Here is a 21366-nt window from a genome sequence, read left to right as displayed (position 1 = left end):
AACTTTTAGTAAACTTTTACAGATTTTAACAATGTTTTGTATTTATTTGGTTTAGGTTCCTTACTGTTGAAGAGAAGAAGAAAATAGGGCATCTTTGTAAATTGCTGATTGACCAAGGCCGAGTCGAGTATTTACAGCAGAAAGGATTCAGTCCTGCTTTACAGTATTATACAGATCCTCTGGTGTCTTTGGAAAATGTATTGTTAACTGCTTTACCAAATCATTCTTCATCACCAGAAACAACTGCTTAATGGAAAAGAAATTGTGAACATCCGTCTTCCACCAAAAAAAAAAATTTTTAGTTGTATTTTTATATTAATGAAATATACTTTACGTAGTAGAGATGTGAACTTTAAAAAATATTGTGGCTTCACTGAACTTTGGTAATAGCTTTGTTTTTTACTTACAAGTCCAAATGTTAGCAAATTCACCACATTCTCAAAGTAATTCTCTTCAGCAGGGTATCTTGAGTTATATTATCCATCAGTATTTATAGAGATTGGTAAAGTAGTTGAACAGTTGACTTGGTTATCTGAAATACACATAACACATCAATACACAACTAGCCCATTAGCTTTATATTTGTATTAATTTTGGAAATTTATTGTCCTTTGGTTTTATTTAATACTTTTTACTTCTCAAGTTCAAGATGTATGATCAATTGTCCATTTGTAACAAGGGCCTGTCTGAGAACTTGGCTTATATATGGATTTTTTTTGTCCATTCTCATCTGGAAAGTATAATCAATTGTGATTTTTTTTATTCCTAATCCAAAGAAATTCAGAGATGTTCACAATCATTAATGAATTCACCTTCAGGTTACCAGAGCCATACATGTATTTATGTGTTATCTGAATTTATCCATGACAAACAGCAAAACTGAAGAGAAGGTTTTCAAGGGAAATAAACTGTTTCACTTCATTTTTTTAATTGAATAATTAGTTAGAACTTCCAAAAAGATAACTTATAAACCTCATTCACAAATTAAGTTGAAACTTGAAATAACTTCTGAAGTTAATTATCACATCTTTTAAAAGGACATTTTTATACATATAAGCACAATTATAAGTATATTCTCTCCTTTTGAGAAAATAATTTGGAATAAAATGGAAATTAGATAATGAAACCAAAAACCACCTCACACTTAGGCCTTATTTAACATATAAGCAGTTTCTATGCATAAGCAAATATTAAGCCAAACATAGAGTAAAGACTGTTACTGTCTTCATGTTATGCTTCATGTATTTCTGTCTTTATTTGTAAAAATTGTCTTAATCATTGGTACCTTTGCCAAGACAAAGATCAGAATTAATAATTTTAGGTACTATAATGATATTCTTAGGTAACTTTTTTATTCTATAGATTTATGATCACATGAATTGTAAAATAGAAGCCTAACGCATTTTGAATTCCTGGCTTTTCCACTTTATCTCCTATGTTTTATAAGACTACCTAGGTTCAGATCCTGCCCTACCACCTCAGTGTATGACTTTGCACAACTACTTAATCTCTTTGTGCCTCAATTTCCCTTTTTAAACTGAAGATGATGAAGATAATAATAATACTACCTACCTCACAAGGTTGTTGTAACAAATGAGATGACACGTGTAAAATACTAAAAACAGCTCCAAGCACAGTGTAAGTACTCAATAAATACATTAATAATACTAATTCACAAATCTATTTTTAATAGCAATAGGCAAACTTGGTTTAATTATCTCTGCTTAAGTTGTAACTTTTTTCTCTTTTTATAAGTTCTGTGCCAAATATTATTAAAGTAAGATAGTTTGGATTATTTCTCAAGTTCATTATTCATGCTGCCCAATCAAGAGAACATAAATAAAGGTAATAGACATCATTTGGTAATTTGCGTGATTTTATTGGGTCAGGCAATGCTAATTTGTGTCATACAATCTGTTTTGCATCATTTAACAATTTATGCCAAGGAATAAAAAATATTCTACAACAGGCATAATCTCAATTACGTTTCACAAAACATACACATGCACTCAATAGTTATAATAGTCCTGTGCCCATTTAGCTTCATGATGTTTCTGACAATGGTACCAAGTACTTTATGGGCAGATGAGCTTGTCCTTCAACAAGCTATAGGTCAAGATTCTTGTTTTCCCCAAACTTATTTATTTCCCTTAAGATAACATAAGAAAGTAACTTTGTGGGATATGTATATTGCTATTCCTTGACTGCCAAATTTACAGGGACAGTAAACCCCTTCTTGAACTTTCAAATTCATCCAAACAACTACCTCTTCCTACATGTCCCACAACTATATCAAATTTCCTCATCTTCCACTTCCTACCACTTCATCTCAGCATCACCATCCATCTAGTTGCTCTAACCAAAAACAGGTTATTCTTGAGGTCCTCTCATTCCCCATCATTCATTCATCAATTCTATCTACTATCTGGTTTTTTATGTATTTATACCCCAAACAATGCCCCAAACTGTAACTTTACTTGTCTCCCAGTCTATTTTTCCTTGCTGTTGTTTCTGTAACTTGCTACCACAGATCAGATGACCATTTCCTAATATCTGCCACTGGATGTTAGTAAAAAATTATTTATTCTAGCTAAAACACTGTCATTTGCTTGGATTATACTCCTTCCCCAAAGCAACTATGTGAAGATAAATTATATTTGAACTTTTGATTCAATAACTCTTTATGTTTTATGGTATTATAAAACTGATTTCTATTACTGTACTATTCTTTCATTAGTTTTATTAATAGAATTATCTTTTTGGCCTCTTCTTGGTTTGAGTTAAAGGCTTTCCTTCAGTGAAAAAGTGGTTTAATTCTTAATTATCAGAGACTAAATGATTGAAATCTATATATCAAAACCTCACATTTTAACTATTGGCTTAAAATCTGTGTTCTCTTAATATTTTTCACTCCTAGGCAAAATAATTGTATTGCTATTTATGGACTATAGAAAAAGAGGAAATGACAGGGAAGGTAATGAAATATATGACAAACTGATAGAAAGAGGTAGTGAAGTTTTAAGAATCACATCTTCAGGGACACCTGGATGGCTCAGTCGGTTAAGCATCTGCCTTTGGCTCAGGTCATGATCTCAGGGTCTTGGGATCTAGCCCTGTGTCAGGCTGCCTGCTCAGCAGGGAGTCTGCTTCTCCCTCCCTCTCTCTTCCAACCCCCCAGCGTGTGTTCTCTCAAGTGAATAAATTAAAATCTTAAAAAAAATAAAAGAGTAACATCTTCATTCACTTGGTTGTGCTTCAAGTATTTGGCTAAAGAAAAATGTTTCTTGTCACCACTCGAAGAACTTTTTTTTTTTTTTTTAAAGGTGGGTATCTTGTGTATTTTTTTTTTTTTAATTTATTTGACAGACAGAGATCACAAGTAGGCAGAGAGAGAGGAGGAAGCAGGCTCGGAAGCAGGCTCCCTGCAGAGCAGAGAGCCCGATGTGGGGCTCGATCCCAGGACTCTGGGATCATGACCTGAGCTGAAGGCAGAGGCTTTAACCCACTGAGCCACCCAGGCACCCCACACTCGAAGAACTTTCAACACCTTTACAACTTCTCTCCAAGCCTTTTTCAAAACTGTGAGCAGATTGGAAGTTCAGTTTTTTTCCTCCCACAATGTTGACCAAGAGACAAAATTTGACAGAAAAGATAAAATGGAATGAGAAATCCATAAAGGAATTTACATATATATATATACGTATATATACGTATATGTATTATACGTATATATATATAATGTGTGTATATATATATATAATGTGTGTATATATATATAATGTGTATATATATATAATGTGTATATATATATAATGTGTATATATATATATAATGTATATATATATATATATATATATATATTCCTCTATCAAATATTTCATGTGTGTTATAGAAAAATGCCATACCTGCTCTTCTCCGGGATTCTTGTATATATGCATGCATAAACTGAAGGCCAAATAATTCCCGTTCCTCCTCCTCTTCTGTGCTTTCACTGGGAGGAAGTGTTACTTCCACTTTCAATGGGTTGTCTCTGAAGTTGACAAACCTGCAGTTCACCGAAAAACAGTATTTTTATAGATGCCATAGAAGTGTACATTTATTTCCCTGGGGAAAGATCAAATGGTAATACACTAAATTACTTCTTTTTAACTGATTTCAGTAACCGAACATTTTGATAAAATGTAATAAATCTTAAGAATCTTCTAAGTCTCGGGGCACCTGGGTGGCTCAGTGGGTTAAAGCCTCTGCCTTCGGCTCAGGTCATGGTCCCAGTGTCCTGGGATCGAGCCCCGCGTTGGGCTCTCTGTTTCGCTGGGAGCCTACTTCCCTTCCCCTCTCTCTGCCTTCCTCTCTGCCTACTTGTGATCTCTCTCTGTCAAATAAATAAATAAAATCTTTTAAAAAAAAAAGAATCTTATAAGTTTTTTCCAGAAGGGGAAAAAAATAGCTTTAGACAACTCATTGTCAAAGCTTATTGAAGTGACTATTAGTCCCTCGCATGTATTTAATATGAAGTTTAACTTCCCAGAGCAAATCCAGTGCATTTCAAATATACAATTAATGCTATGACCTTGAAGATTTCACATATTATATAGACTTGTGTCTTATATATCACTGTATCTTCATCAGGTACAGGACTCAGTAGCTCCTGAATAGGTGAATGAATGAATGGATGAATGATTTTGTTATGGGAATTGTGGGATTTGATGTGAATTCTCACATCTTATGTTCTCTGTCAGGAAACAAAATTTTGAAAGGAAGACATTTGAGGGAGTTCTGAGAGTTAATAACTTAGTAAAACGTTTTATTTATTCTATCTGTAACATAATTGCGTGTCCACTGTAGTCATTTAGAAGGAAAATAAGCACTATTTTTATGCTTTTGATTTTTATTTATAGATGAGGTTTGTTACCAGTTCCAAAGATGATTTTCATAAAAATGTCACCAGCTGAGCACATTCCTGAAAGCTCACAATCCCAGTATGACTTTAGTTTCAAGGATTCTTTCTTGGATAATTTTGGCTAGTATTACATGAACCCTACTTATAAATTATAGGATTTCAAAGTTGGAAATTTTTTTAAATGTATTCATTCATATGAATGAGAATTCAAATCTACTAATAATATTTTCTCTATATTACTTTGTTCTGCAGCCAGAAAGGAACATGTCAGTTCTATGCCTACAACTTTTACCTCAGATTGGTCATCTCTTCCATGCACACTGGAATATCTTGCAGTTTATTGTTGCTGAGAACAAGAGTACCCAGATTTTTCATATTGCTGATTGTTTCTGGCAAGCATGTTATTTCATTCCGTTGTAGCCATAATGTATGTAGACTCTGCATTCTAATTAAAAGAGGTTTCTGCGATTAATCATACATGATATGAACATACTGGTTCTTACTACCTAAAAAGAAACAAATGTCATCTTTCATAACATCTCTTAACCGGTGTACCAGTTGACTTAACTGACTTCACATTACCTGATTATTAGGGAAACTGCACTGGAGGGTTAATCCCTACAGTACACTTCTCAGCATGTGGTGGTATAAAGGAAATCAACACATTTTATAATTCTTCACTGTTCTCATGGGAGTTCTGAAAAAATGGCTATAAATGTTATCAAGTCTGAACTAGATGGTTAAGAGAAAATTCAGAAATTATTAGTCTGCCTAGCTGGGCAAGACAAGTATGCTTTATGGCAAACAGCCTGGACTCTGGGCCAGGCTGCCTAGGTTCACACTATAGTGCGATCTTGAGCAATTTAGCCAACATCTCTACATTGGTTTCCTCATCCATTTGTAAAGCCCAGAGAGCCTGGCATGCACTAAGTAATGTTGTTATTGCACGTATTCATGTCAACACGTTGAAGTCAGAGAGCCAGTTTTTCTCTCCAAAGCCCTTATACTTAAGTAAATGAAAATGTTGTTTAAAGGTAGCATATTTAGTACTACATGGATCTCTTGTGATTGATTCCACTTGGGTTCCCCTTTGTTTCCTCTGTTATTTATTATGGATGGCTCAACACATCTGGTAATAGCACAGAATATCATATACTTTACCTTTCTATAGTATCAGGAAGTTGTGCAAGTCTGTTGCTTCCCAGGTCAAGCCATTCGAGAGCAGGCATGTTCAACACAGCCAGAGGGATTATAGTAAAGTTGTTCATACTCAAATCAAGGTGCGTAAGCTTTAACAAATTGCTGAGCTGAAGAGGTAAGCAAGGTTTTTCAAAACGAATGTCCACAATGTAAACTGCTAGAACACTCACATTGGTAGAGCTGTCTCACATCAACGAATGTTCACATTATGCTTGGGCTTTCCTTAGTCCTCGTCGTCCACAAGAACTTTGAAATAAAAATAAATCTAAATAACCTCCAGAGAATTGAAAAACTCGTACAGAAAGCTCATCTATTCAAAGAAAATTTATCTTCCAAATACCCAAGTTCCAGCCTTTACAGAACCTGCTTGTGCTTGCATTTTCCTTTCATCCTGCATTTGAGATGTGTATGGGAAAACCCAAAGTTCAAAATAATACTTATCTTTATTGAACCCTTTTTTTTTGTGCCTGATGCTTTAAGTATGCTATCTCAGAGCACTTACTATTTATTAATTTTATTTTTTCAATGAAAACATCAATGGAAATTTATTAAGCATAACATCCCAAACACCAGTGTGCTCAGCTTAAGAAAGAAGATATATTCAGGGGTGCCTGGATGGCTCTAGTCAGCTAAGCAACTGACTTGGTTTCGGCTCAGGTCATGACCTCATCAGTCTTGAGATGCCCACTGCACCTCCCCATCCTCCAGCCCCCACTCCCCCACCCTCCCCACCCTGAGCTCCACACTCAGGGAGTCTGCTTGGAATTCTCTCCCTCTGCACCCTCCTCCACTCACTCTCTCTCTCTCAAATAAATCCTTAAAAAAAGAAAGAAAATATATTGATATGACTGACTGCCTTCTATGTGTTTCTCCCTTCTTCCTTTCCAGAGGGAACCCCTCTCCTGAATTTGGTATTTATTATTCCTATGCGTGTTTTCTTGTTTTCGTTACATATGTAAATATATGGGGGGTTTTTTGTTTTTTAAGATTTTATTTATTTATTTGACAGTGAGAGAAATCACAAGTAGGCAGAGAGGCAGGCAGAGAGAGAGGGGGAAGCAGGCTCCCCACTGAGCAGAGAGCCTGATGCGGAGCTCGATCCCAGGACCCCAAGATCATGACCTGAGCCAAAGGCAGAGGCTTAACCCACTGAGCCACCCAGGTATCCCGTAAATATATGTTTTTATATATTTTTCTGTAATCACTATTAATATGTTTTCACGAACAAAAGTTAGTATTTTTATTTGAAGATTATGAAACTGTACATCCCTGAAATAGCTTTTTTCTTTTAATATCAGTGTCTCAGTGTATTCATGTTGATGCTTACAACTCTAGTTTATTCATCAACTTTCTAAGTTAAATATCTTTTTTTTTAAAGATTTTATTTATTTATTTGAGAGAGAGCATGAGAGGGGAGAAGGTCAGAGGGAGAAGCAGACTCCCCATGGAGCTGGGAACCCGATGCAGGATTCAATCCCGGGACTCCGGGATCATGACCTGAGCTGAAGGCAGTCGCCTAGCCAACTGAGCCACCCAGGCACCCTCTAAGATAAATATCTTATTTCTGTTTTATGGACAAAGTGGTTGAGAGAAGCCATGTAACTAGAAATGATGGGTGATGTGCACTCAAGTTTTCATGGACCTAAAGCCACAAAATTTCTAAACTTTCTGTATAACACTGTAGTACAAGTTTCAAAATGTGAGAATTCAGTTAACTTTTCCAAAAATATTCCCATTTATCTAGGCAAGTTCTGTTTTATTTTTATCTCCGGGAATGTTAAGATTTGTTCCATATCTTTAACATCACACAAATAAAAAAGCACAAATACAGTGTTTTGTGGGCAATGCAAAAAACAGGAGGTTTCCATTTAGTAGGTAACGTTTGTCCAGCTTTAGAATTCAAGTCACAAAGAAAACATTTTTTTCAAAATCTCTCATCAGACTTTAAAATTTTTCAGTGGTTTAGAATGGAGTATAGAAAGGTTGTTCTCACATTGGCGTAAATATGTTTGTGTTTATACAGTATGTGCAATGTAGTGGCTGAGAGATAAGTCTCTTCCTGTTACTGATTTCTCAGTCCTACTAGAATCCTTTGATTTCATATTGAAAGATATTAACATTATAATAAGTCCTTACTTTGCATATGTGAAAATTGAGACCTTATAGAAAGTGGTGAGTTCAAGGCTACCCAGCTAACTTAGAGGTCATACTTGGAAGTAATCCCAGGCTTAAGATCTCAGTTCAGTATTTGTTCCAATAAAATGTATTTTTTAAATATTTTATTTATTTATTTGACAGAGAGAAACATAGCAAGAAAGGGAACACAAGCAGGGGGAGTGGGATGGGAGAGGGAGAAGCAGGCTTCCTGCTGAGCAGGGAGCCCAATGCGGAGCTCCATCCCCGGACCCTGGGATCATGACCAAGCCAAAGGCAGACACTTAACTGAATCAGCCACTCAGGTGCCCGCAATAAAACCTATTTCTTATGTGAAAAAATTAAGGTAAACACATGCCCAAATTCATACAGCATTTTTAGTGATGGAGCCAATACTAGAAAGAAAATCACAGGAATTAGAAGTTCAAAATAAGACAAACCATAAAAGACTCTTAAGCTCAGGAAACAAACTGCGGGTTGCTGGGGGGTGGGATAGGGTGGCTGGGTTATGGACATTGGGGAGGGGATGTGTCCTGGTGAGTGCTGGGAATTGGGTTAAGACTGATGATTCACAGACCTGTAGCCCTGAAGCAAATAATACATTATATATTACTTTTTTTAAAAAGTTCAAAATAAAATATTTATTTGCCCTCTTATAAATTTCTTATAAAGAAATTGTCGCTGTGATCATCACTTTCATCATAAATAAGTGCTTACATTTCATTAAGTTGAACTATTAAAAGAGGAGACAGATATAAATGTAGAAACTATGTCTCATCTGCAAGAGCAACAATAATTGGTGATATATTTACTGGTGTGGGAGAAAAAAGTGGTATTCTCACAAAAAATAGTGGAGAATGGGAGAAGGGAATAGGCTTTCTATTTTGTTTTGAGTCTTACTATGTTTCTTATGTTTCGTCTTGCAAAGTTAATACCTTGGAAATTTGCTGATTGTTAAGATCATTAAATACATTTGAAATATGTTTGAAAGTGTCTATATCTCTGTGATCCGCTTGGTTTTACTAATAACAAGTCATCATACCAAATCGAAGTTTGAAGGCTCTGCAAACCATTGCTTTGCTTTTACTTGGCAGAAATTAAGAAACTAGCAAAGAAACACTTTTCTGATACTGAAGAATTCATTTCTTACCACTTCACCTCTATCTCAGACGCTGATCACTCTATAAACACCAAGTAGTAAACAAAAGAGATTCTCCCTCACCACATTGTCTGTGCTTTGTGGTAATCATTTATCCAATAAGCATTTATTAAGTAACAACTGCAACTTAGGCTGTGCCTTCAATTCTGGAGATAGAAATAAGGAAAACTCTTGCTCTGGCCTTTAAGGAGATCACAAATGATGTCTGTACTGTGACAATAATAGAAATATCTTTTATGCTAAGTAGGTATTTCTCTAAATAAAAATATGTTATAGTAATAGGAAATGATTACACTAAATATTTTCTGAAATAAAGTTTATAGCATTGCTTCATTAGTGTATTTTTGGCAATCGCACGGTTGAGAAGTAAACCAGTTGTAGGTGGAGAATAAAGTCATAGACACTGATGTCTTTCTGACCTCTTGTGGAAGATCACAGATGTCTCTGTTTACAGCAAGTTCTAGTTTCTCCAAGCTGGCACAATGACTTAGTTCCCTGGGAACAGTCTTGATTTTGTTGTAACTAAGAATCAGCTCTTGAAGTTTAGTGAGCAGTCCTACAAAAAAATAATACACAATAGAGAGCAGATGGATATAAAATAATGTTTCCAGTTATGACAGCATAACTTACTTGCCAGTTTCATATTGGCAAATCATTCTTCTCAGGTTCTTCCCTTTTCCCAGTTTGTGTCCTGCCCTTTCTAAAAATAAGGGGGTTTATCTGCGCTGCCCCTTCTAAAAATAAGGGGGTTTATCTGCGCTATAAGCAAAAAATATGTGTGTGGGTTTTTTTTCATCTTGTTTCATCTCCTATATTGTGGCAAATTTTCCACTTGGAGATTTTTTTCTCATCTAAGGAATTTATCTTTCTTGCCTTCAACCTGTTTTCTTCTAGGAGGATTAACTGAACAAAAGACATTGTTTCCAGAATATATACAATGTTTCCAAAGAGACTTTTCTTGCCTTGAAATCTTATCTTAAATTGCTTCTGTAAATCCCAGAAACTTGGATCTTCTGAAAGCTTCAATTTAGATGTCTACAATTTTCTCAAGACTCAGGGCTATGTAAAAATGATGTCATTATTCTATATATCAAAAAAATTCTCAGAAAAAAATGAGGGAATAAAGCCAATCTTCCTTACCAATTCCTCGAGGTATCTCTGAAATTGTGTTTCGAGATAAATCTAATACAATGAGGTTCTGGAATCTTCCAATGAATTCAGGAATTTTCAATAAACCAGTTCTATGAAGTTGCCACTCCTGTAGCTGACGTAGTTTTAGTAGAGAAGAAGGGAGGGTCTAAACTCAAGTAAAAGAAATGACAGAATTACCATATTACTAAAATTATTTTAGTATCATGTCACACTGAAATATAATTGTAGAGATATTACTTGATTTGTGGTTTTTGGATTATTTTTCCCATAATGGGTTATATTTCCCATATATTTATGTTACTTCCAAGTTTTAAGACCTCTACTTTGGAGGTAGGGGTAGTAAACCTTCAAACCCCTATCACAATAAGCAAAGATAATGTATTTTGGTCAATAGTGCACACCCATATATCAATATCTAAAGATATTGTTGTATTAGGCTTTTTTAGAGTACATATGTAGTTGAAAATGAGAATGTGGTGGTTAGAGAAACAAAAATCATTTTACTCAATAATTCAAATTTCTCTCTGCCTTATATTTTGAAATATTTTCTAAGTTTTTTACATATTTTTTATTTAAAGGTTTTAAGAGTTTCAACCTTTTGGAACTCTATGCCTTTTCCTTTTCAACCTAAAATAGCCCAGAGAAAATAAACCACTAACTAACTATACCTACATGTATGAAAACAAACACTGACCCAAAGTATAAATAACCTTATAAAAATCAGAGCATGACTAATGTAATCAAGCAACTGCATGTGTATATTTATGAGAGAGAATATGAATCAAGTAGTAGACCTAGAATAAGGTGAATATCCTATTCCATTTTGTGGACTTTAAGCTCAGTATTTGTTTTGGAAACGTTATATGATTTTTGTTAGGCAGATGGTCATCTTTTTTATGGAAAATGAGAAGTTGCTTACTAGTAGGATTAATAGGAGAAAAATTGCAAATGACTTAAGTTTAGGCAGAGTTGAAGCAAACTGATTGAGTTTTTTCAAAAAAAAAAAAAATGAAGTTATATTTCTTTTCATTTGTTCATGTTGCCCAAATTCATTTGGTGTATTATTAAAATTAGAATTTCTAACGATTCTGGACTTAATCACACACTCTCAGAATCATTTTCTTAACTATCCCACAAAATGCAAAATACAAAAGAATATTACTTCTATGAAGCTTACCTTCCATTCTTCTTTTTCTATTTTCAAAATGACTCTTCCATCTTCCCTGATGACTTTTTCTTTTAGCTTGGTTAAGCTTACTCGTTCTTCCCAGATCCTCACTAGCCTAAGAGAAAACAACATTTTAGTTCACCAATAATGACATACACAGGTAGCGTTCACTTTTACATAAAAAGTGATCCGTCAAAACAATCATCTGATCGATAGTATCTGGAAATTAGAAAAGAAGTTGTTTTGTAAGAATTATAAATATGATTAGTATCATAAGTGTCCTATATTTAAGTTTTGAAAGTGTCATAACTCTCCAGAGATTTTTTAAGTAATAGCTTTATTGAGATACATATAATTCACATATCGTATAAATCCTTTTAAAGTACACAACTCAATGGTTTTGGATATATTCATAGTTTCTCAACTAACATCACTATCTGGTCCAAGACAATTTCATCATTCAAAAAAACTCCAGGCACAATGCAAACTGGTGCAGTCATTCTAGAAAACAGTATGGAGTTTCCAAAAAGTTAAAAATAGAACCACCCTACAATCTAGCAATTGCTCTACTATGTATTTACCCAAGAAATTAAAAAATACCAATATGAAGCGACAACATTATCTACAACAGCCAAATTTTGGAAATAGCCCAAGTGTCCATCAGCTGATGAATGGATAAAGAAGATGTGGTATATACATATATACATGTATATATATATATATATACATATACAGATGCATAGATATGTGTATATATACTCATATATATGGGATATTACTCAGCCATAAAAAAAATGAAATCATGCCATTTGCAAAAATGTGGATATTATGCTAAGTGAAATGTCAGTCCAAGAAAGACAAATATCATATGATTTTACTCATATGTGGAATTTAAAAAACAAGACAGATATGCAAAGGGGGGAGAAAAGGAGGGGGGACAAACCAAGAAGCAGACAGATGGGTTAAATAGGTGATGGGGATTAAGGAGTACACTTGTGACGAGCACCGCCTGTTGTAGGGAATTATTGGATCACTATATTGTACACTGGAAACTAAGACAACACTGTATGTTAACTAACTGGAATAAAATAAGAACATTTAAAAATAAAATTAAAAAACCACACCCATTCCTCCTTTTCCCAGTTCCTTTGCAACCCCTGATCTACTTTCTATTTCTATGAATTTGCCTATTCTGGACAATTCATGCAAATGGGATTATACAATATGTGGCCTTCCCACACAGTATAAGTTTATTCAGAGTTCACCCATGCTGTAACACTTTCAGTACTATAGTCCTTTTTATAGAAGAAGAATCTTCGACTGCATGAATATACCACATTTGTTGATGTATATTGTGATGAACACATCTGTTCATCAGCTGATGGACATTTGGGTTAATTCCACTTATTGGCTCTTATGAATGATGCCACTATGAACATTTGAAAACAAGTTTTTATGTAGACATATGTTTTCCTTTATCTTGGGTATAATCCTAGGAGTAGAATTGCTGCATCCTATTATAATTCTATTTTTAACTTTTTTCCTAGAAATTGCTAAATTATGTCCAAATTGCTTGTACCATTTTGCCTTCCCTCCAGCAGCACATGAGGCTTCCGATTTCTCCATATCCTTGGCTACTTCTGTTAGTGTCTATGGTTTGGATCACAGCCAAGCTAGTGAGCATGAAGAGATAGTTCTTTGTCTTTTTGACTCGCATTTTTAGAGATCGAATCCATAGATAGTTAATAACTTTATAACGAATTTCAAGTAATACAGTCCGACTTCAGAGTTAAGTTATATACACTTACATTCCAATTTTATTCAGATTTCATTTTTCAGATATAAATATGCATAAAACCTTTGTCATGCTAAAAACACATTCCTATTGATTTTTGGTTCATTGCAAACATACCTAAGAATAATATCAACAACTGGTAAAAGGTTGCAAAATTTTTATTTCTATACTAGAAAATATTTAGCATAGGAAAAATGAGAAAGAATAAATTTAGAATTGAAATCTTTGTAATTTTGGTGTCTTAAAATGATACATAATAAAGAAATATAAGCAGTTATCAAAGAACATAGGTTTAATTAATTTGAATAGTCAATTGCCAAAAAGATCTTTGTATTTCAGAACAGGATTTAATGACAAGTGCAATCAGATGTCTTATTCCCTAAACTTTTACTTAAAGAATTCATGAAGCAGCAATTATATGCCAAATACTATGCTGCACATTGTGCATGCAAAAAGCTCTGTCCTTAATGAGTTTACAGTGAGGCTAACTATTATTCATCTGGTCTCTTTCCATCTCTATAATGATTCCTAAATTCTTTCTGGATCTGAATTTCTGTGATCTAAGTCTAGAATGTATCACTTAACTTGGTGACTGTGGGCAACTCCTACCACCTATGTAGGCCTTGCCCTATTAAAATGGGGTTTAGATTAAATAATGTCTGATTTCTTCCACCGTTAGTGTTCTATAATTTATCCACTATTTAGTCAAAGCAGGACATTCTTTCAATTTTAAATAGAAAATTTCTACCTCCTGTGAACCCTTTTTATTATAGTCTAAATGCTTTCTCAGATTTGCCACACCAACTCTAACCCAAGTGCTTAATTTCTTCAAGACAGCTTGGCATCAAAAGACAATGAAGTCAATTTCTGTTTAAACTTTAGCCTTTTTGAAATAAACCTTTAGCCACCTTTAGCTGAGGGAAGAAACATTATGTCCTTAACCTTGTTATCCCTTACCTATTTTGTACAGAGAGAATTTGAAGTTGCTGAAATTATTTTCTTTTTAAAGATTTTACTTATTTATTTATTTACTTATTTGAGAAAGAGTGTGCATGAGGGGCAGGGGAGGTCGGGGAGGGGGGGAGAGAGAGAAAGAGAATCTCAAGCAGAGTTGATGAGGAACTGGATCCCCTAACTCTGAGAACATGACCTGAGCCAAAAATGAAGAGTTGGATGCCCAACCGACTGAGCCACCCAGGTGCCCCAATTAAATGGTTCTTAACTAAACAGGTGTAATAGGGGAAGTTCAGGAGTTTAGAAGCAAGTCAGGATTCCTGCCCTGCCTACTGTTTTAGAAAGAGATAAGATTTATTAAGAGTAGTCTAGAGTCCAGTTTATGACATCTGTTTCATAAGAGTAGCTTTATATATAAAGGCCTAATCTAGGGAAAGCCCTGAGGTAAATATCATGCCTCCTGAATCAGACTGTTCAGGTATGAATACCAGTTCTGCATTTATTAGCTGTGTGATCTTTGACAAGTTACGTAGACCCATCTCTCAGGTTTTCCATCTTGAAAAGGGAAAAAATGAACATTCATGTGTGGCAGAGATGGATACTCCTCTTCTTCCTCAAGAATTGAGTCTCTAAATTCAACTGGGCCAAGACTTCATTTAGCCATCCTTGCAGTTAGATATGGATCCTATCCATGGGATGTTAGCAGAAGCAGTAGTGTGTGCAAATTCCTGCAAGCTGGGATCAAATATGGTGGCTGCAGTTGGTGTATCATTTGAGGCCATTAAGTGACTTTAGGAAAGGAAGCCACACACAGTCGAGCAACAAGATAAAAGTCTGAGTATCTGACTCAGTGGAGTGCTACTCCAGCCTCAGATCAAATACCCAAAAAAAGTTAACATCTCTTATTTAGAAGGTATTATTTGAGGGGCACTGGGACTGCTCAGTCAGTAAAACATCTGACTCTTAATTTCGGCTCAAGTCATGATCTTACAGTTCTGAGATCAAGGCCCTCAGCGGGCTTCCCACTCAGTGGGGAGTTTGCTTGGGATTCTCTTTTTCCATTTTCCTCTGTTCCTCACCCCCCCTCCCCACTCTCTCTCTCAAATAAATAAAATATTTTTAAAAAAATTAAAAAAAGAAAACGTTACTTTGGTTTTCCTTCTCTCATAATGCAATCCATCCTCATTAAGACACTCTGTTTCTGTGTGTTCAGAAGATTAAATGAGATGCTACAAATAAACCACTTAGCAGAGTACCTAGTAAAGAGTAAGTGCATAATAAAAAGCTGCCACCCTCATCACTGTCAGCATCAGTATCTTTTTTATTGGCTTTGGTTGGAAAGAATGACCTCTCCCCATCCAGATTTTTGCTTGTACAGAGAATAGACACAAAATAATTGCTGATCCAGAACCTTTCCCCCTCTTCTTTACTGGGAGAATAACTGTTATTTCCAAGTATTATACTCCCCCCTCCCCGCAAGTAACCAACTATAAATCTTATTTTGTTTAAACCAATCATACAGTCCCATTCCCCTAGAAGGGGACTGGCTTATGAGAGTACAAATGACCCAGTTCTGGTCAATGAGAGGTGAAGGAGAGGCTTGCTAAAGAGCCTCAGAAAGGCTTCCTCATTCTTGAAGGAACAGAAATAGTTTCCACTCTTCTGATAACATAATGATGCCTGGCTGTGATGCCTGGAAGTGGACCAGTCATCCTGTGACACGGACAGAGGAGAACTTGAGGCCCAAACTGACATACTGAGATTAGCAGTAGAAGGTAATAAAAATAAACCCAGTCTTGAAAGCTGTTCAGCCTTTGGAATTGCCTTGCCTCAGGACTTCCCTATTCCTTAAGCCATTTCTAGTTGAATTTTATGGTACTTGCTAACTGATACAGGAGCACTTTTTTCCACTGAGATATAATTGACATATAACATTTTTAATGGGTCAATATTCATATATGTTGAAGGACAAAAAATGATTAGATTCTTAGACATCTGGTGGGTGAGAATCTTAGGGATCCATGAGGAAAGTGGCTCTTCTTGCGAAATTAATAGAATGTTTTGGAGACATCCAATCAGGAAAATAGGTAGATATCAAGAACGCAGAGGAAATGAGAGCCAAACTATTTAAGTACAGGCCAGATCAAGGTATCGGGTGATCCACAGGGACCCTGGCTGAAACTCATGGCTATTCAAATAGGTGAGAATCTCTCCTACCTTCTCTTGTTAGATGTTGCCTAGAGGATATAATATTGAACAAGCAATCACTGAAAACTGGACTAAATGATACTAATCAAACTTCAAGGAACATGGAACGGACTCCTTTGAGGGCCTAAAATAACTACTATTTTCACATATGGACACTTGTACTTTTTGTGGCCACCATCACATAGCCACACTTAATTGAATCGGGTGTACCCTTTAGTTATATTTTGAGTTTTCAGTAAATAAAAATGCCAAATTCAACAATTAAGGCATTTAATAAGCACTCTTTTCTATAATGATGATATTCTGAATTTTCACCAAATATAAATAACAAACACGTTAAAGCATACTTCTGTTGAAATTCCTTCTCTCGCTTCAGGTCTTCATTGTGTTTCTTTATTCTTTCTTCCCAAACTTCCTTCACAGCATTGACAGCCCCAGTACAAACTGCATTTTCTGACATGATTTCTCCACATTGTCACAGAGTCACCAACTTCATTAGGTTCTGAATAGCTGAGTCACAGATGCCATCTCAAAAAGGACCTAATTGTAGTGGAGAAAAAAAACATGTTTCAGAATGTTCACTAGGTCCAGAAATGATCATAATAACATATTTATTGCACACTTTCCATGTTCCCAAGACTATTTTATACACTTGACATATCATCTCCCACTTAATAATCCTCATAAAAATACTATGCCATGGACACTTTTCTCTTTCAAGATTTCATTTATTTATTTGAGGAAGAGAGAGTAGAGTGAGAGAGAGAACATGTGTGAGGGAGGATGTGGGGGGTGGGTGAAGAGAGAAGGAGTAGCAGGCTCCCCACTGAGCAGGGAGCTTGAGGTGGGGTTAAATCCCTGGACCCTGGGATCATGACCTGAGCCGAAGGCAGACGCTTAACCTACTGAGCCACCCGGGCACACCACAATATAAATTTCGATCAGTAAATTATAGCACATCCATATCATGGGATATTATATAGCTCCATAAAGTAAAACATTTCATATACTGGTATGCCATGATCTCCAAAATGTATGACTATGCCATAATTTAATTCTTCTGTCCCAATGAATGTGGGTATTTGAGTACTAGAGTTTTGCTATTATGAGCAATATTGTTTCCAAAATTCTTGTCTTTATCTGCATGGTGCTCAAGTGGTATTGTTTCTATTGGGTCTATACCTAGAACGAACTGCTGGATTATACTATATGTGAATGTCCAAATTTATAAGATAGAGCCAAATTTTTTTCCAAAGTAATTGTGCCCATTTATACTCTTACTATAACTGTATAAGTGTCCCTGTTGATGCACATCCTTACTAACAAACTACTGCATAAAATCTCATTATGGTCACAAATTTGTATTTCCTGATTACTAAGTGCTGCAAGTTAATACAAAGACTGTCCAATTAAATAAAAGACAAAATCCTGTGCATTGTTTATAAGAGGCATGTCTAGTATAAAAATGGGAAAAAATAAGAAAGTATAAAATAGAAAAAGATCTATGCCTAGATTTATATACAAGAGAAATAAAAACACATGTTCACACAAAAACTTCTACCTGGCTTGACACAGAACCAGAGCATGGGGACACAGCTAGATCTTGGGATGTCAGGCACAGGACACCTTCCTCAGGAAAAGCACCAGAGGCATTCACAAAGGAAACAAACCATGTTCACCAAGAAACAACTAGCCAATTTGGAATTCTTGTTCAGCAAGAACCCGTATCCTGCTGCCAGGCTTCAGAAAGAAATGGCCTCAAAACTGGAGATCCAACCCACTGTACTGCAGGTTTGGTTCAAGAACCACAGAACAAAACTCAAGAAAGCCAAATAACAGCAATTAGCTAGGGTGGAAATCAAGACCAGCTCTTCCAAGAGACACATGGCTGCAGCTCCAGGATCCCAGGATGGTGCCTACCCTGCTTCCCTAGTGTACACAGACCACCCCATATATTCCTTCCAACTCAGCATATGCTCTGATTGAAGGCTCTCCAGACCATTCTGTTGGTCACAACATAGTCCATTTTGTCTGCTGCCAAGATCTTAACATCTACTCCCTTTGTCCCATTATGGAATCTCAAATTCTTTCACAAGCTTCACTGCTCATCCAAAGACACAGAACTGTAATCCTCTATTACATACACCACAAAAAGCAATCATGTGACAGGATGAAGGTGTGAGCCAATGCCATGGCGGTAATCATTTTGCAATATATAAATGTATCAAATCAGCACACTGTCCACCTTACACTTGTATCTCAGTAAAGCTGGAGACAATTTTTAGATTTTATCAATAAATATGTACAATGAGATTACTAAAAAAAAAAAAAAAAGGCAAAACCAAATGAAAACAAAAAAACTTCTACCTGAAATTTGAAGTAGCATTATTCAGAAGAGCCAAAAAATGGAAACAACTGGCTGTCAATGGACAAGTGGATAAACAAAATGGGATATATCCATGCAATGGAATATTATTCAGCCATAAAAATGTGTAAGTACCAATACATGCTACATCATGGATAAACTTTGAATGAAAGGGTGCTCAGTGAAAGAGGCCAGACACAAAAGACCATGTACGATCCCATTTATATGAAAAGTTCAGAACATGTAGATCCATAGAGAAAAATAAAACAGTAGGTTAGTGATATCCTGGGGCTTTCCAAATGAGTGACTGTAGAGTTTCTTTTTGAGTGATGGAAATCAAATTTTAAATAAATCAACCTATCAAAAAGCAAGGATGACTTATTTATGGCTAAATAACAGAATGTATTAAGTATAACACATCTTGAAAATATAAAATAAGGGGTGCCTGGGTGGCTTGGTGGGTTAAGCCTCTGCCTTCAGCTCAGGTCATGATCCCAGGACTCTGGGATCGAGCCCCGCATCGGGCTCTATTCTCAGGGGGAGCCTTCTTCCCTTCCTCTCTCTCTGCCTGCCTCTCTGGCTACTTGTGATCTCTGTCAAATAAATAACTAAAATCTTTAAAAAAAAAAAACCCCCATATATTAAAAAAAGAAAATATAAGATAAATAATTAAACAGAATGTGGAAGAAGGAAATAGAGAAGTAGAAGGAAAGAACACTAATAGCGACATCTTCAAAGTGGGGAGTCATAGACACTGTATTTTACAGAATGAGAATTAGAGATTAAAGCATTTGTTTCAAGTTATAAAGGTAATCAAGGGAGAAACTCAAAATAAGATATAACCCGATGGAGGTGTAAGTGACCTTAAGCATCGTCTTTCACAATGAAGTTCCATAGATAATGCCTACAGTTGATAAGAAATAACCACCTTTGAAACAAAACAAAACAAAACAAAAAACAGGAGATAACCAAGGAAGACTAAATCCTGAAATGTTTAAAATGCTTACTTCTAGAGTGATTGATAGAGAGAATGAGGTAGAGATTATTGCTTTTCATTATTAATTTTCTCTAAATTGCTTATTTCCTTAAAAGTATGCAGTGTGAGGCAGACTGAGACAGAGAGGGATGGCAAAATAACTCTATTACAGAGGACAAAAATGTTTAAAACGTGAGGATGGATATATAATTGTCAATATGCAGAATACTAGTAGGAAAAGGTCTCTATTTTTAAGCAAAGCGTGCACTGTTTCCACAGAAACAGCCTGCAAGATCTTTTTACCATCGAGAAACCTTGGGATATACATGCTGATCATCCAAACCCCTGGGGACATCACAGTCAACCTACCCTACAATTTATTGTTTCAGATTTTAGCAAGTTTGAATCATTTATCACATAATAAAACATTTTTAAATATCCCAAGTATCTACATGTAAATGTGCATTTCTTTTTTTTTTAATTTTTAAAAAATTTTTAATAAACGTATAATGTATTTTTATCCCCAGGGGTACAGGTCTGTGAATCACCAGGTTTACACACTTCACAGCACTCACCATAGCACATACCCTCCCCAATGTCCATAACCCCACCACCCTTTCCCGTACCCCTCCCCCCAGCAACCCTCAGTTTGTTTTGTGAGATTAAGAGTCTCTTATGGTTTGTCTCCCTCCTGATCCCATTTTGTTTCATTTATTCTTTTCCTACCCCCCAAACCCCCCACATTGCATCTCCACTTCCTCATATCAGGAAGATCATTCTTAAACATATATAACCATTCATATGCTCAAATTTCAGTTTGCCACTGAAATTCATTCAGCCATCAGCTTTCCTACAACAGCGACCAATTTCCCCTTGAGGAAAACAAGTCAATAATGATATATGTATCTCTCCTATCCAGCATAGAATTGTGTTCTCTACCTTGATTATTACCATAACAGAAAAGCACATAGTTTGGCAAGGAGAGTCCACTTTCTGAAGGCAAAAGAAAGAAAGAAATGAAAAATACCACAAACAAACAAATGTTTCTAACTTTGAGGGAAATCAGTATTCCAAAGGAAAACAATTGCACTCATGACTATAAAACCCCAAAAGAGACTTTTCAGTTCAATTCCAAATTCAGTTGTACATTTTAGCAAATTCAGACACAGTAAAGTCATCATCAGCCATCTCCTTCCATGTGAAGAATGGGGAAGGAATGTTATTGAAAAATACTTACCATTGTCAGTGGATGCAGAAGCTGACATGGTCCAAGTTAGTGATGACCGGCTAAGAGAGGATTTCAGGGAGAAGTGTTTTCAGTGTGGCTCTGGGATG

General features: G+C 35.6%; 3 protein-coding genes across 3 annotated transcripts in view; 2 read left to right on the top strand and 1 right to left on the bottom strand.

Moving 5' to 3' along the window:
• The window catches only part of TRMT13 (tRNA methyltransferase 13 homolog), a 22637-nt gene extending 20779 nt beyond the window's left edge, over positions 1-1858 (top strand). Inside the window, exon 11 of the mRNA XM_046004837.1 lies at positions 56-1858. Coding sequence (XP_045860793.1) covers positions 56-251 — 196 coding nt within the window. The 3' untranslated portion in view covers positions 252-1858. The remainder of the gene's footprint in view (positions 1-55) is intronic.
• LRRC39 (leucine rich repeat containing 39) lies at positions 477-21366 on the bottom strand. Its single transcript, XM_046004911.1, has 9 exons — positions 21269-21366; positions 17038-17230; positions 11743-11848; positions 10554-10710; positions 9833-9969; positions 6062-6207; positions 5193-5345; positions 3906-4045; positions 477-532 (listed from the first exon to the last, which is right to left on the bottom strand). Exons 2-9 carry the CDS (start codon positions 17148-17150, stop codon positions 477-479), a joined length of 1008 nt encoding a protein of 335 aa, XP_045860867.1. The 5' UTR covers positions 17151-17230; positions 21269-21366.
• LOC123953296 (divergent paired-related homeobox-like) lies at positions 18299-18872 on the top strand. Its single transcript, XM_046023470.1, has 2 exons — positions 18299-18517; positions 18624-18872. Exons 1-2 carry the CDS (start codon positions 18299-18301, stop codon positions 18870-18872), a joined length of 468 nt encoding a protein of 155 aa, XP_045879426.1.

Source organism: Meles meles, chromosome 1, assembly GCF_922984935.1.
Source record: "Meles meles chromosome 1, mMelMel3.1 paternal haplotype, whole genome shotgun sequence".
NCBI lineage: Eukaryota > Metazoa > Chordata > Mammalia > Carnivora > Mustelidae > Meles > Meles meles.
This window is presented reverse-complemented; position numbering and strand designations above follow the sequence as displayed.

Bases quoted from the DNA above. Each gene is read 5' to 3' on its own strand.
- LRRC39 (XM_046004911.1), bottom strand. From the start codon at position 17,150: ATGTCAGAAAATGCAGTTTGTACTGGGGCTGTCAATGCTGTGAAGGAA. The intron at 11,849-17,037 runs GTATGCTTTAAC...GTTTTCTCTTAG, and splicing joins GAGAAGGAATTTCAACAGAA to GCTAGTGAGGATCTGGGAAG. The intron at 533-3,905 runs GTATGGCATTTT...TGTGTATTTCAG, and splicing joins AGAATCCCGGAGAAGAGCAG to ATAACCAAGTCAACTGTTCA.
- LOC123953296 (XM_046023470.1), top strand. From the start codon at position 18,299: ATGTCAGGCACAGGACACCTTCCTCAGGAAAAGCACCAGAGGCATTCA. The intron at 18,518-18,623 runs GCCAAATAACAG...CTGCTTCCCTAG, and splicing joins ACAGAACAAAACTCAAGAAA to TGTACACAGACCACCCCATA.